This window comes from Protopterus annectens, chromosome 1.part2, assembly GCF_019279795.1.
Source record: "Protopterus annectens isolate FY-2018-M chromosome 1.part2, PAN1.0, whole genome shotgun sequence".
NCBI lineage: Eukaryota > Metazoa > Chordata > Ceratodontiformes > Protopteridae > Protopterus > Protopterus annectens.
The window spans coordinates 389,356,996-389,374,277 of NC_056727.1; the positions used below are offsets into that span (position 1 = coordinate 389,356,996).

The window sequence follows — 17,282 nt, forward strand, 5'->3', positions numbered from 1 at the left end:
TAAAGGTGGAATCATCAGCATATTGCATGACAGATGTGAGTGTACAGAAGAGTATAGATTATAGTAATGATATTAAATAATAGGGGTCCAAGGATGGAGCCTTGGAGTACCGCAGTTTGTACTGGTAAGAAAGGAGAAAAGTAAGATTTCCATTTAACTGTCTGGGATCTGTTTGAAAGATAGCTGAAAAACCAAGAAAGTGCAGAGTTGAAGAGACTAAGCGTAGCTAGTTTGGACAGACGCAAGCAGTGGGAAACAGTGTCAAAGGCTTTGGAGAGGTCCAGAAACAAACATGAGATTAGCTTGTTATCATGAGAATTTGCAAAAGAAATAGTGAATGATATCAGAGTAGTAGCTATACTCTGAATTGGGTGGAAACCATGATGTGTAGGGGTAAACAGACTTTCTAGGAGGAAGTGATCAAGGAGCAGTTTGTGGATAGATTTTTTGACAGAGGAGATAGAATGGCAACGGCACTGAAATTAGAGATTGTTGAGTTGCCACATTATGTAAGGGTATGACATGAGATTTCTTCCAGATTTTAGGTACAGTGTTTTCTTTGACTGACCTATTGATTAAGCTGGAGATGGGGTATGCGATAGAATTGGCTGCAAGTTTTAGAAATTGAGGAGGTAGGTTATCAGTTGATGGAGAGTATGTTTTATGTTTGCTAAGGAGCGACTTGATATAAGTTGTGGGGATGGGTTTAAGAGACAAGGGGGTTGGGTGGGTTGATGAAAGAGGACTGGGGCAAGTGATGGTGTCATTTCTAATTAGTTTGTGAATAGAGTCAATTATGAAAGAATTAAGTTAGGTAGCACTATCAGTGAGAAAGCAGTTAGGGCATGGATTAGGTGATGAGGGGCTACCAGCACGTTGTAGTTTATATCACGTTATTGAAAGATGAAAATAGCGAATGCTATTTCATCAGCCCCAAAACATCTAAATATGAAAATATCGAACATTCAGAACAGTAAATTTTTTCCCATGGAAAAAAGTTGCTGTTCCGAAACACATGCACAACACAAGCACATCAAACAAACAGCAACCACACACATACACTTAGACTCCTATATATAACGCTACACTAAACTTAACATACGCTACTATCTACCCACTTACCTTAACCCAAACCCTAGCCCTAAGCTCAGTCACTATCACACACTCACCTAACCCACACCCTAACCCTAACTCACTTAAACCACCCCTAACCCTAAAGTATGTCACTATTGCACACACGCCTAACCTGTGCCCTAACCCTAACTCACTTAACCTGCCCCTAACCCTAACGTACAAATAATCGCCCACTTACATGAACCCAACCTGTAACTTTCTACCACAGTGCTAAGAATAGTGAAGCCACAGAAACGGCCAACCAAATTCTTTCCCGAGTAAAGAATTCGCTGTTCTGCAGCTTCGCTATTCTTAGCATTCGCTGAATAGTGTTCAATATCAGAACATTCAACGTTTTAATACTTCGACGTTCTGATATAGAGCCATTTATTTGCTGATTGCCAGAATATTTAGGGGTTGGAGTGAGGATTATGTATATATTTTTGGAAATATTTTTTATCGTCAAGGGTGACCTTTTTTAGTTAAGTTACAACGCTCTCTGTAGGACTGAAGATCAGTGAAAGTATTAGATTTTTTCCATTTTTCCCATGCACCATCTCTCATTTGCATACGTTTATGGGTAGCTTGTGCTAGCCAGGGGCATACTGGGTTTTGATTCTTATTTTCCTGATGGGGGCCAGGGAGTTAAGTGTGTGTAGAAATATATTGTTAAATGCCAGGACAGCTTTCTACAGGGGAAGGTCATAGAGGAAGGACCAGTTAATTGTATAGAGTGAGTGGTTGAAAGTGTCTGGATTAAAGTTTGAGAGTTTATGGGACTCTTTGTATTGCTGGGATTTGTATAGTAGAGGTGAGTGTCGAATTATGAAGGTGGGATGGTGGTCACTAGGGTATCAGGTAGGGTGGAGGGGTTTTGGTAGAAGTTAGGGTTGGAGGTAAGGACCCAATCTAGTGTGGAGCCAGAGTTGGTTTATTTATTTAGATGACTGTGAGCAGAGATTAGCTGGGAGAAGCCAAAGAGATTAATGGAGGTGTTAGGGGAATCAGTATCAAGGGCATTCCAATCGATGTTAAGGTCACCCAAGATAACAGATTCATATGAGGCAGTCTGAGAGATCCAAGAGAGAACAAGCTCTAAGATAGGGATGTTGTTTCCTGGGGGATATAGATGGAGGCAATTGCTAGTTTTTTGTGATTATTCAATTTACAGGTGACAATGAGAACTTCATCTAGTTGGGAGTTTGGAAGAGTGACTGGTGGAGGGTGGAAGAAGAGCTGTTTAGAGAATAGAACTGCAACTCTGCCACCTTTTTCTTAAGTCCATCTTGCCAGATCTATCTCTATGTATAAGATATATGAAAACATATCACTTTTACATTACAGCACTGTACATTAAACATATTTATATGGGAAAAAAGCTTTCTTGCAGCATAATGTACCATTCTAGAAGCAATGTGTTCTGCATTTCTGCAGATGGCTGAGTTTTCCAGCATAACAAAAAATATATTATACCTTAAGCAAAAATGCCTGTATTGTCTTAAAATGAATAAATGCAGATTTGTTATTATAAAAGGGTGTGTGCTGTGTGTGCAAGTGTGTCTGTGTGCATATCCACAGCTGAATGACATGTAATTGCTTGCCTATCAGTTGCTTGAGGTGCACAATGCTGAGAAATAGAATGCCAATCACTATTTTCAATAGGAAGTTCCTGCTAGTATGATTTGTAAGTATGCATTAGCAATGCTTCCTTTACTGGGGTTGACTCATTTCTCTCTACTTTATGTTTATTTAAATATGGAGCTGAAAGCTAGAAGCTTGGAGAATGTGACGGACTTACCTGCAGTGGTGTTTCATGGGGCTTATCCCTCCCACAAAAATACCTGCAATCAAAACGTTTGCCCTTTAGGTGTTTAAGGTATTTGTTTTTGACATTTTATTTATTTGGAATATTCACTTTGAGGTTTCATAGGAGAGCCACGTGTAAGTATGTAAATATATATATATATATATATATATATATATATATATATATATATATATATATATATATATATATATATATATATATATATGTGTGTGTGTGTGTATTTATATATATATATATATATATATATATATATATATATATATATATATATATATGGGTTCACTTCATAATCTCGATATTCTGAAATACCGAATTTCAGAATACCGAGATTAGAATACCGAATGCTCGGAATCGCGAAACACCAGAAGTGCGAAATTCAAAATACCGAAGTTCGGAGCTTCTGGTGTTGCGGTGTATGAATGGATGTAAGTGCAGGTAAATTTGTATGAGTGTGTAGGTTATGTGCTGTAGTGTATGTTAGTGTGTGTTTTGGTTGTGATTTGTGTGTGCATGGGGCTGTGAAATGTGTGGGTGTGAATTGCCTTTATGTGTGTGATTGTGCGGTCTCGGAGTTAGAATATATAAGTAGGTTAGTTTTGCTTGTGTCTGGGAGGCAGTTGTTTGTATGTGAGTGTGTGTATGTAAGTGTCGGGATTTTGAATTTCGCGATTATGGGCAGTCGGTATTGTGGTGTTTTGGCTTTATGATCTCGATATCCTGAAATTTGGTATTTCAGAATTTTGGGATTATAAAGTGAATCTAGATATATATATATATATATATATATATATATATATATATATATATATATATATATATATATATATATATATATATATATATATATATATAAAATATATATATATATATATTGAGTTCTGTGTGTTAGTGTGCTTTATAGCTGATTATGATGAAATTTCTGAACAAAATCATTTTGTTATATGTTAGGGATATGGAGATATGGATGTTATTAAATTCACCTGAAGAGCGGAGCCCACATTGAGAACACAAAACATATAATTACGATCAGAGAACATTTCTGTGATAAAAGGAAAGTAACACAAATTGTTTTACAGCTTTGAATGCTTTAATACTTTTAGTAATACCACAAAGGTAGCAGTTGGAAACAAAGTATCACATTCTATGAGTGTTAAAACTGTTAATACTTTACTCTGCCACATTTGCATATTATATTGACAGCTTCTGTATTTGTTAAAGCCCTTCTAATACTAATCTCTGGAGGCTATTGTGTATACTGCAGCACAAAACCCAATCATAACAGCTTTAAAAAGGTACATAACATAAAGGAGTATGTTCGGGTTTCTGATCATAAGTAACTTATCAAGTGTTCAGGACATGAATGTCAAGAAATTAATCTTGAGAATGAAGTTCGAGAAGGTAATCTTGGCAAATATGTTGAGAAGACATAATAAGTTGCTTTTGATTAGAGTTTTGATCAGCAAGACACAATCGTAATTCATTTCATTGTATACACAAGAGTAAATGACTTACTCCAAAAGCTAGTCTTTTGGAATCTGACCCCAGTGTAAATCTATTTGTAGATAGGCCTTACTTACACTGAGGTAAGTCACTTACACCAAGAACCAAGAACACTTACACTAAGATAGAACCAAACACCCTAATACTGGGTGATTTTAACTACCCTGCCATTAACTGGGAAAACTACTCATGTCCCAACACCTTTGCGCAACGGTTCTTGGAATTCATAAATTCCAACGCCCTGGATCAACTAATCCATAGTCCTACCAGGGGCTCCAATATCCTAGACCTGGTCATTACCAACATGGGAAATCAATGCTCCATACCTATGGTCACCCCCTCATTAGTCAGGTCTGACCATAAGCTAATCACCCTTAACATCCACATCCCACCCCCACCCCCCAGTAAAGAAACCACCATAAAAAACTTCTCCAAAGCCAACTTCATGCTACTCAAGTCAGAAGTGACAAACTTCATGACACCCATGCAGACGGGAACTGAAACTGCTGAATCCTACACTAAGGCACTGTACGAGCACATCCACTCATGCATGAATCGTGCCATCCCAAATAGAACCAAAATGCTCTCATCCAAAAAAGGAAGCCAATCTGGTGGTCCCCTGCCATAAACAAACTTTATAACAAAAGGAAGAAACTTTTGCAGAAAAGAGGAAAATCCCAGGATGCAAAAAACTCCCTTACTAGCCTCAGTAAGAAACTGAGATGCCTCATAAAATCCTCCAAAGCTAGTTACGAAAATAAAATTGCCAAAGATTCCAAAGACAACCACAAAGCATTCTATAACTATGTCAAAAATCTAAATGGCAATGCTCAGATCTGCTCTGAGCTAAAACAGAATGGCATTAAATATACTGATCCAAAGGATATTGCCAATATCCTGGCAGATCGATTCAGTGCCAACTTCACCCCCTCTCACCCCCTAAATGGCCCATCTCAATACCGGAAGATTGCCAAATTCCAGTAATAATGGCCACACAGGTACAAAACGCACTCTCTAAAGCCAAGAATACAGCATCCATGGGACCAGATGACATCCCGGGCTGTGTACTACATGAACTACAATATGAACTGGCACCTCACCTAAGTGTCATGTTTAATCATAGCCTCACCTCAGGTTTCGTGCCCACTGAGTGGCGCAGAGCTACAGTTATCCTAATCCACATTCGGGGATCCACCTTGGATCCCGGAAACTACCATCCCATCAGTCTGACAAGCCTTATCTGCAAGGCCATGGAGCGTATTATCATGGAACTTATAAACAAAGACATTGGCAACCTTCAAACACTGGACCCCACCCAGTTTGGGTTTGTGAAGGGCCGATCTTGTCTCCTGAACCTGATTGACTTCTTTGAATCAGTCTCCAGAGCCATGGACAATGGTAAGGTGGTCCACACAGCCTATCTAGACCTTGCCAAGGCCTTTGACACCATCCCCACTCTGGAATCATAGATAAACTTACTAAGTTGGGCATTAATCCCTATGTCACCCAATGGGTTGCTAAATGGCTTACTGATAGAACCCACACTATAAAAGTAGCTGACTCCAAATCCAGCTCCAGACAAGTGACAAGTGGAGTATCTCAGGGTTCAGTCCTGGGGCCGCTCTTGTTTGGCATCTACTTCTCTGAAGTACAGGTCAACACTAAGGGACTCTGGCTAACAAAGTTTGCAGATGACTGCAAACTGGGAGCCATTATTGAATCCCCAAATGATGTGGATACTCTACAAAAGGGCCTTACAGAAACAGATGCTTGGTGCCAGAGCCATGGCCTCAATCTCAATGCCAAGAAATGTATTGTTATCCGCTTTGGGAAAAAACATGTATCCATGAATTACCATATAGGTGGCAGTACACTAAACACAGAAAGTGTGATAAGAGACTTGGGGACACAGGTGGACAGTGGTCTCACCTTCGATAACCACATCGCCACAACAGCCAGGAAATCCTTCTATGTGGCACACCTCATCACGAAGGTCTTTTCATCCAGAAAAAAGGAGGTCATTGTCCCACTGTACTCATCCCTCATTAGACCCATTATAGAATACAATGCCCCATTTGGTATGTACCTCTCAAGACATCTGCAACAACTGGAAAGGCCTCAGAAATACCTCACTAAAAGAATCACAGGCCTAAAGCAGATGCCCTACGCTGACCGCCTTAAAAACTCCAGCTATACTCTGTCGCATATCATCTACTCAGAGGCGATCTCTGCTTAACATACAAGGCCATGTCAAACCCAGAGCTGTTGGACATGCTACACTTAAAGAAATCCCAATCCCTCAGAGCTACACGCTCCAGGGATCTAAACCTTGTCACCACAATAAACAAAACATGCTGGAGGGATAGGTTCCTGATCCAGAGACTCCCCAGACTCTGGAATAGATTGCCCATACATGTCAAGCAGAGTGCCTCTTTGGACCTCTTCAAAAAGAACCTTGACGACTGGATGGGAGAAAGGACATTCACCCCAGGGATCACGTCAGTCACCCTGCTAGACAGGGGTCCAGGAAAGTAAATAATGTGGGAAGAAATAGCCAGGGAATTGTTATGGCTAGGCTTGTATAGGCCCTAGGGCTGATAGCCTAGGACCAACCTATGAACCTATGAACCTATGAACCTATGAACAAATCTTTTAGAATCAGGACAGGAGTATAATGGAGTAAGTCATTTACACTGAGCGAAGTCTTTTGGAATGTGGCACTCAGTGTAATTGATCGATTAAAGATTATAAAATATCTAAAAGCAACACATGTACAAAACATAATGCAGTGCGTGCAGAATATGAAGGAACACCTGATAATTCTAGCAGAGGTACAAGTGTAAAAATAAAGAAAGACCCCATCATTCTTTAAAAGCATGTTTTTTTTTTCTTTTTTTACCTTTTTGCCACTGCTGCATGCTTAGTATTTGCAGACTGTCATATGTTTATACTGTTAATTAAACAATTGCAACTTTTGTGCCACAAGAAAACAGTTGATGCAAATCGGCTCAATGTCTGATTTGCTAAATAGATTCCCGGCACAGCAAAAATGTTTTAACATTTCTATTAAATAAACTATCTTGAACTTGATCAATTACCATAAAAATAAATTTCTTAAATTTTGTACAATTTACAGCGTGTTTGGCTAAAGCATTACTCAAATCTTTCTTCTTAATGGCCGGTAGTTGTACATAAACCCTCCTCCTTAGACATCTAATAGTTTTCCCAATGTAAAATGAGTCACATGAATCACATCAGGCCACATAAACAATAAACTTAGACTCACAATAGAATCTGAATGGAGGGTTAATAACCATGTTAAAATTATTAAAGACCACAGTAGACATGTTGCTGATAAAACAGCATTGTTTACATCTGCCACAGCCAAAAGTTCCAGCCGTGGCATGCTGAATGACATGATGTTTCCCTGCTGTCTCTTGTTCTAAAATAGCTTTTACATTACATGATTTCTTAAATGTAAATAATGGTCTGCTCCCAAGAGTAGTGTTTAAATCAACATTACCCAAAATACTCTTCCAGTTGTTTAAAATAATATCTTTAATAACCCACATTTCATTAGAAATGGGAGTAGGAAAGGCAAACACAAAGTCATCCTGATTGGTCGAAATTAAACTTAGACCAGCTTGGCCATCCAATGTCCCTTGTTGAAATTCTCTCTCTGGGATTGGTCAAAGTCCATCATACAGCTATTCTGGTTTGTCGATCTACAGTCCACACCCCGCTGTACAATCAGTCCTTCATGATAGCATTCTCTGAAAAGGATTGGCCTCACCTTGTTAGACCTCAGCAATACATCTTCCTCAAAAATAGAGACCAGCCAGTCAGTTTGTACCCCCAATCAGTAAATAACTCCATTAACTATTTAGCTTCCTCTATAAAAACTTTGTCTAAAGTGGTAAGCCTGCTCAATCTAATGAGTTGGCCTTTGACTACATACCTCTTCATATGCAGAGGGTGAAAACTGTCCTTGTGCAAATGTTGATTAGCAAAAATATCTTTCCGGTAAAATCTACTGATAAATGACCATGCTGTCTTGTCATAAGTCATGTGAATGTCCAAGAAATTCACTGAATCACCCGACCCACTGACTGTGAATTTCAAAAACTCTGTTATACTGTTTAAATAATCTGAAGAAGGGTTTCATCCCGAAAGCGCTAACCTGTGGATTACTTGGTATATTAAAAAGGAGTTTGTACAGCAGTGTCCTGCCTTTCTTTCTTCTACTGTTTAAATAATGTACAGATTGGTCAAATTTAGTAATATTACCTTCCCATAGGAAAAAAAAAAACAAATCATCTATGTAACAATGATAAAATAAAATGTTTTCTGCCAAAATTTGTGTTCTTAAAAACTTATCTTCCCAAATGGCCATAACTAAATTGGCAAAAGCAGGGGCGACCCTAGCCCCCATGGCCACCCCTGATGTTTGCTTATAAAGTTTTCCCAAAAAGGTAAAACAAAAACGTTTTTTAAAACTATCTCTAGCAGTGTACATACCATGTAGATTTTCACATCATCAAAGTCAGTGAATTTGGTGAAATAATATCTTCCATATTCTATACCCACTTCCTGTTGAATGCACATATATAAAGATATGATATCCATAGACACAAAAATAAAACTATTTTCATTATCCAAAACCATCAGTTCCAATAAATGTCAGGAATCTTTTAAATAGTAAAGTGTGTTTTGTACTACTGGATTCAGGGCATAATCAAGCCAAATTTATATAGGTTCTGTCTTATAAAAAGCAGCTGAAATGATTGGTCTAAATAGTGGTCTGTCCCTATCTTTGTGAACCTTTGGAATTCCAAAGAGTGTAGCCATCTTGGGTTGCTTTACGCACAAAAAGTTTTAAGTCTCATAATCTAAGTTCTCTTGACAAAATAAGTCCAATAAAAAACTGCCTAACAGAGAAAAACGTCTTTGAATATAATCAGCTGTTACTTCAAAATAATAATTGATCAAGTTCAAGATAGTTTATTTAATGGGGATATTAAAACATTGTTGGAGTGCTGGGAATCTATTTGGCAGATCAGATTCTGAGCCAATAGGGCTCCGGGTCTAAATGAGTCCATTAACATCAAGTGTTTTCTTGTGGCACAAAAGTTGTAATTATTTAATTAATTTTAAATGGTCAATGTTTATACTATTTTTACAGTGCCAGTTTTCTCCTTTGAATATTTAACTCTTTTGCAATATGCTAAGCATCTCAATAGTGTTTGTTGTAAACCATTAACTTGAATTAATGTTCATCTTTGAGAAAAATGAATATCTTTGAAACTTTTATTCAGCCGTAACTAAGCACTCTTGTTTAACTCTGAACCTTTTCTATTGTGTTGCATGTGTTCTTTTTAATTAAGCGTGATTCAGTTTTGTTTCCATTTTCTCCCAGACCTAAACAGCAAACAAAGATGGCAGAATACTGCAGAACAATATTCGGGGATGCTTTGCTTACAGATGTTTTAGAAAAATACCCTGTAAGTAATTGTTTTAACTTTATCAGTTCCTAAACATGCAGTATATGAATTTCAATGGCTAGGTTTTATTGACTGTACACAGAAAAGCTTCCTGCATGTTTCATAATGGATGCTTTAATAAAAAATTATTATGATGACTAATATTGTGCCAGAATACTGATGTGTGTCAAATGATGTGAAAGGTGTGACTATACATTTGTAGAAATCTATTTATCTAATCTATCTATCTGTCTGTCTATCTATCTATCTATCTATGTGTGATGAGACACGCATTTACCTGTGCATCACAAATAACAAAGAATGCCACACTTACATGCTGCAGGATCCTTCCAGGCCCATGTGTATAAGCAGAATAACCCCATATGTTTGAAACAAGTAGTTCTAATTCCTGCTTTTGCACTTCATTTTACTTTTGGGTAGGCTGGTATTGCTGGTGACTACTCAGCTGGTTATTTTTATTTGATTTAGCATCCCAAGTAACTGATTACTTGGATGTTAAATGCATGCTTCATTAATATTAACTTACATAAATATAACAAACATTGTTTTAGATATATGACATTTTCCTCAAAGAAGAAATTATTTTTCAGATTCAAGAAACTTTGTTAATGTTTTTAGATGTACAGCTCCACCATTCGAAAGGATATACATAAATAAATGTGCGCGGACACACACACACACACACACACACACACACACACACACACACACACACACACACACACACACGCATACTTCTGCTGTCGTGCTAATACCATGGCCCGTGGTTCAGAAAGAACCATAAATATACAGTACTACATCAGCCCCACTGTATTACAAGGTAGGTAACAGAGAAATGCACATTAAAATTCCATGTGCTAGGACTGTGATCCACAGGACAGTGAAAATAAAACGTGGATATGCATGAAATATACACTGATTTTGAGACTGCATTATTGCATCATAGTCTCCCTCCTCTGAGGTATAGTAACCTTGGAGTTAGTATAAATAAGTACAGGGTTGTGGATATTCAATCCCTCACACTGGCAAATGCAGGTAGATGAACACCCCCTGAAAAAAATGACTTAGATAGATAAGTAGACAGATAGACAGATAGATAGATAGATAGATAGATAGATAGATAGATAGATAGATAGATAGATAGATAGATAGATAGATAGATAGATAGATAGATAGATAGATAGATAGATAGATAGATAGACTGACAGACATTTTTATTTTGCTGCCATTATGCATTAATTGTTGAACTTCTTGGACTCATATTACTGATTATGGCATTTTCAGAAAGTAGCATAGTTAGACTTTGTATCCAGAACCCCGTGTACAGAACTTGGATTTTGGACAGGTGGTAGAATAGCAAGTAGAAAATCGCCTTTGCTGAATGGACTACCTCTTAACTGTCTAGAAATTTCAGAATGTCTACATTTTCAGCCTCATTTTTTTGTGGTTTTCTTTCAAATCATTAATTATTGAACGCAATAAATAATGACAAGACATTTCAAGTTTCAAACTTTGTATCCTTTAGAACATGCACTATAAAGCAAACCTGTTATCTGATCAACTTTCTAAGTTTATAAGAGCAATATTTAAAATCTAGACCTGATTTGGAGCCTTTGTCCTCTAATTAGTTTTGGCTTTGTCCAGACTTTTTGCAATAAGAGGTTGAGAGATATTCAGGTTACACTGGTGAACATGCAGTTGAACATAAAAAGCCAGGTGTTAGCATGGGACACATTTTCAAGACTCTCTTGTCGCTTACAAAAGACATGGTACAAATCCCTTTATTTGGTGTCCTACAGACTTTCTAGGGAAGGTTTCCGCCTGCCTTGCAGCATTATTAGAGACCCTGTTGTCTTGGTACTCCTGTATCTCTACAAGTCAAATCTCTCCACCTGGTTCAAGGCAGCATAACGCACCCTTACACTTCCAGGCTATAACCATTTCCACAACTTTCAGCCCTAGAATTTGGACCAAAGCTCCAAAGGCAGTGGTGTTTCCATATCCATAAAGGATGTGCACATCTCCAAATTGGTAGCCCAATGTAATGCATCAGAGATATTTCAGGTGCAGCTAACACTGGGTAAGACAGCGATTCAGGTCATAGCCTGATATAGGTCCCCAACCATGTTGCAAGACTCACACTCCACATTCCTAAGCACCCTGGAGAATATTAGGGTACAGCCTAACACTCTCATACTAGGCTACTTCAACTACCCCTCCACTAACTGGGAAAACTACTCATGTACCAATACACTTGCCCAACGTTTGCTGAAGTTCATTAATTCCAATGCCCTGGACCAGCTCGTTCTTAGCCCACTAGAGGTAGCAACATCCTTGACCTAGTCATTACTAACATGAGCGACCATTGCTCTACACCAATAGTCAGCTCCTCCCTGGTTAGATCCAAACACAAACTAATCACCTTGGAAATCCACCCCCCTCCACCCTCCCACCCCCCACAAAGGTAACCACCATGAAAAACTTCTCCAAAGCTAACTTTGGGCTCCTAAAAACTGAGGAGGCTAACTTCACAGCACCAATGCAAATGGAGAATAGTTACATGACTGCCAAATCATACACCAATGCACTGTATGAACACGTACACAAATGCATGGATCTCGCCATACCCAATAAAACCAAGATGCTCTCCTCCAAAAAAAGGAAGCCAATCTGGTGGTCCCATGCCATAAACAAACTCTACAACAGAACGAGGAAACTGATGCAGAATAAGGTGAATTCCTAAGACTGGAAAAACTCCCTTATCAGCCTCAACAAAAAGTTGAGATCCTTCATCAAATCCTCTAAAGCTAGCTATGAAAACAGAATTGCAGCAGATAATAATGACAACCACAAGGCCTTCTATAGTTATGTAAAGAATCTCCATGGCAATACCCAGATTTGCTCTGAACTACTGCACAAAGGTACCTCTTATACCGAGCCAACAGATATTGCCAATATACTGGCCGACAGATTCAGTGCCAACTTTGTCCCTCTCTCCTCCCCCAAAGGACCAATCACAATACCAGTAGATTGCCAGGTACCCAGTATTACTGGTTCACAGGTTAAAACAGTACTGTCCAAGGACAATAATATAGCTTCTATGGGAAGACCTGACAATATCCCTGGCTGTGTTCTACATGAACTACAGAGTGAACTAGCACCTCACCTTGTGCCCTGTTCAATCACAGCCTCGCCTCTGGCTTTGTCCCTACCAAATGGTGCACTGCTACAGTCATCCCTATCCACAAAGGAGGAGTGACTACGGACCCTGGGAACTATTGCCCCATTAGCCTGACGAGTCTGATATGCCAGGCTATGGAAAGCATCATCATGGACCTAATAAACAAGGATATAGGGAATCTCCAAACTCTGGATCCCACACAGTTTGGTTTTGTGAAGGGTAGATCATGCCTGCTCAACTTGGTCGACTTCTTTGAGTCAGTCACCAGAGCTGTGGATGAAGGCAAGGTGTTCATACAGCCTATCTTGATCTGGCCAAGGCCTTTGATACCATTCCCCACTCAGGAATCATAGAAAAACTCACTAAGCTAGGCATCAACCCCTATATTACTAGGTGGGTTGCAAACTGGCTCACAGATAGAACCCACAGTGTGAAAGTAGCTGACATCAAGTCAGATTGCCTACTAGTCACAAGTGGGATCCCACAGGGTTTGGTCCTGGGTCCTCTCCTGTTTGGTATCTACTTCTCTGAAGTCCAGGCCCACATGAAGGGACGCTGGCTGACAAAGTTCACAGACAATTGCAAGTTGGGAGTTATTATTAACACCCCAAGTGATGTTGACGTCCTACAGAATGGCCTCACTGAGACCAAAGACTGGTGTCAGAACCATGGTGTGATCTCAGTGCCAAAAAATGTGTCATTATCCCCTTTGGGAAAAACCCGGTTCCCATGTATTACCACATTTATGGTAGTCCATTGAATGCAGAAGGTGTTATAAGAGATCTAGGAACACAGGTTGACAGCAACCTCTCTTTTGATCACCACATTGCCACTGTGGACAGAAAGTCCTTCTATGTGACACAACACATTACTAAGGGTTTTGCATCCAGAAAGAAAGAGGTCATTGTCTCCCTCTACTCTTCCCTCATTAGGCCAGTCATTGAGTACAATTCCCCATTTGGCATGTACCTCACTAGGCACCTGCAACAACTGGAGAGGCCACAAAAGTACCTCACAAGGAGAATCCTAGGCCTTAAACACTTGTCCTATATGGACAAACTCAAAAAACTCCAACTATTCTCTGTCTCATATCACCTACTTAGAGACAATCTCTGTTTGGCTTACAAAGCCATGTCTGTCTCAGCCCTGTTAGAAATGCTACATCTAAAGAAATCCCAATCCCTCTGCACCACACACTCCAGAGACCTCAACCTCATTACCACAATCAACAGAACGTACTGGAGGGACAGGTTCATAACCCAGAGACTGCCCATGCTATGGAATAGACTTCCCATACATGTCAAGCAGAGCACCTTGCTGACCCTCTTCAAGAGAAAATTCACCCCAGGGATAACTCCAGTGGTTCTACTCAACAGAGGCACTGGGAACAAAGGTCAGGTGGCACGATGCCAGGGTAATCCTATGGCTAGGGTTGTAAAGGCCCCAGGGCCATTAGCCTGGTACACACCTATGAACCTATTAGAAAAAACACCATCCAACTTTTCATAAATAGATAAATTACACATGGTAGGGAGAGCATTATAAACTAACACCTCCAAAGATTCTGGAATAAACTTCCCGTGCATGTTAAGTAGCACAAGTCCTCATTTTCTTTTAAAAATAACCTAGGTGGTTGGATAGGAATCCACAAACTTACTCTGGGATTGACTGGAATGGCCCTCCTGGAGAAAGGAGGTACAGCCTGTGGAAGAGTGCTGGAAAGGTGAGAATGGTTATATGACTCAATGGCCTTGGAATATCTAGGAATCCTAGTTCAAACATTTTGTTTCATATGGAATGATTGTAATATAGTGTGTCTTTCCACAACTGGCTTAGAGTCATCATACACCACACAAATGCAGATCCCACAAAGTCTAACAACATGCAAAAGCAATCCTAAAAGCATATCAGAAACAACACACCAATCAAAACAAAACTTCTCAAAAAACAAGAACTTGAAGCATGCTTGACTATATCACTTAAATTAAAATTGAATATGTTCAGTGTATAAAAATAAAACAGTATTAGTTATTTTCATTTCCAGCAAATGACACAAGGCAAAGAATTTATCAAACTAATGCATACAATCACAATATCTTCTTACTTAACACAAACAAAAATCGCATATTCTTGTCACATGACCACAACCCTATGTCTTTGTCATGTTTCTAAACACTTCTTTACTTTTTAAAAAAACACATGAAATCAACAGAGTTGATCAGTCTACTTTTTTTGAAACATCCACTTTTAATAACCATTGATGTTCTAAATATTCAAGCAAAGCTTCACTCCTTACACAACGCATATTGACTGGGGCACAGTGTAAAATAAAAACAAGAATTTCTTAAAGCTGTTGCAAACAGACAAGTTTTCTTAAGTTATATTCATAATGCTGGTCATTTTCAGTTAGTTTTTCCCAGAAAGAATCAAATGAAAAGCACATAGCAATGTACACTACAAACTCTTAGGTGCAGTTATAATAACCTGAAAAAACATAGGACTTTATAGCTATGGATGTAGGTATAATATATATTGAGACTCTCACTGATGAACTTAGACATCTTGCAGTGATGACATTTGTAGGTCTCTGTTTTACAGTCTTTGTTTTGTTTTCATTTACAACCTTGTCTTCAGGAAAAACTTTTTAAATTATGTATCATTTTGTGAATGAATTTTGGCGCATCCCTGACATATTTGCATAACATGTTGCTTCCAGTGCCTATATTGCAATTGTCCCTCTTTGTATGTTTCTTTTGTCAACCAGGGAACTAACACATTGACAATGCATCTCAAGAGTTGACCCAGTTGTTTGGAAACTTTTAACCAATATGTCTATTGTTTTAAGAAAGCCCTACTGTCATGTGCAGCTTATAAACAAAGGGATTATGTCCAGAGTGATAGATTTACTGCACATCAGCAAGTCAAATGGCATCAGAAATATTTGATCAAGGTATCTAAACATCTTCGGCAACATCAAGAGAATGGTCCGGAGGGACAAGTATATCTTGCAGAGGTTACCACCGCTGTGGAACAGACTCCTCATTCATTCATTCATTCACATAAAACAAAGTTCATCCCTGTCCATAGTACAACTTGGTTCTGTGGATAAGAAACAGAAATTTGACACTAAGACTGCCTAGAGAGGCATTTTCTAAATTAATTTTCTAAATTAATCCCATGCATAGGTCCCTTCAAATTATCTTTGGTAAGATCCCAGGGATAGATAAGACCAATCTCTAACTAAATGGGATGGGTTAAATCAAGCACAAAAAATTGGCTAAGCTTAAAATGGCCTCGTCTTTGCCTATGAACTTATTTTATTTTTTTGACATTTTTTAACTGGGAAAGTCTGACTTGGAACAAAGCCAATGTTCAGTGGAGGCCAGGGAAGAAATGCTCCAAATGCATGTCTTTATAATGTGGGAGGAAACCAGAGCACCCAGAGGAAACCCACACAAATGCACGGAGGACATGCAGACTCTACACCGAAAGCACCACAGCCAAGAAGGGAACCGGAGAACTTCTTGCTGTGAGGTGACAATGCTACCGCTGCACCACTGCGCCATCCATTATAAAACTATGATACTTTTTGTATCTCAAGTCATGAAAAAACTGAGTTTCAGAAGTAATGGCCATAAAAACAATACAACCCCTCATTTGAGCTCCTCAGTAATCAAAACAGGTTATCATTAAACGTTGTATAAATTTAACATTTTGGACGCATTCTTTTTTGTGTGGATTTTCTTTTCCCAATGGGCTTTGACCAGGTTTGCAAAATTATGGGCCATTGTTACCCCCATGACTACATGCTTTGTTTGCTGATAATAATCATTTTTTAAATAAAAAGTAATTATATTTTAAGATAAATCAGTATATTCCTCTATAACACTAACACCATTGATACTATGCTTGTTATCACAAAATAATATGTTAGAAACCCTTTAATTTTTCACTTCATGGGGTATCATAAAACAATATGACTTTACATCAATAGCAATCAAAATGTCATTTTCATAAGTAACAAAAGTCAACATACTGTCTCTGAACTGAAAGGAATCCCTAGTAAATGAAGGACTTTTACTTACTACGTCCTTTAGGCCCTGATCAATGAAAGTATACACATACTCTACTTTCATATGCTGTGTAGATACAATGTAGC

General features: G+C 38.6%; 1 protein-coding gene across 1 annotated transcript in view; it reads left to right on the forward strand.

Moving 5' to 3' along the window:
• The window catches only part of PLCB1 (phospholipase C beta 1), a 4,354,095-nt gene that overhangs the window by 3,037,108 nt on the left and 1,299,705 nt on the right, over nucleotides 1-17,282 (forward strand). The window contains exon 13 of the mRNA XM_044056572.1: nucleotides 9,858-9,942. Within this exon, the coding sequence (XP_043912507.1) occupies nucleotides 9,858-9,942 (85 nt within the window). The remainder of the gene's footprint in view (nucleotides 1-9,857; nucleotides 9,943-17,282) is intronic.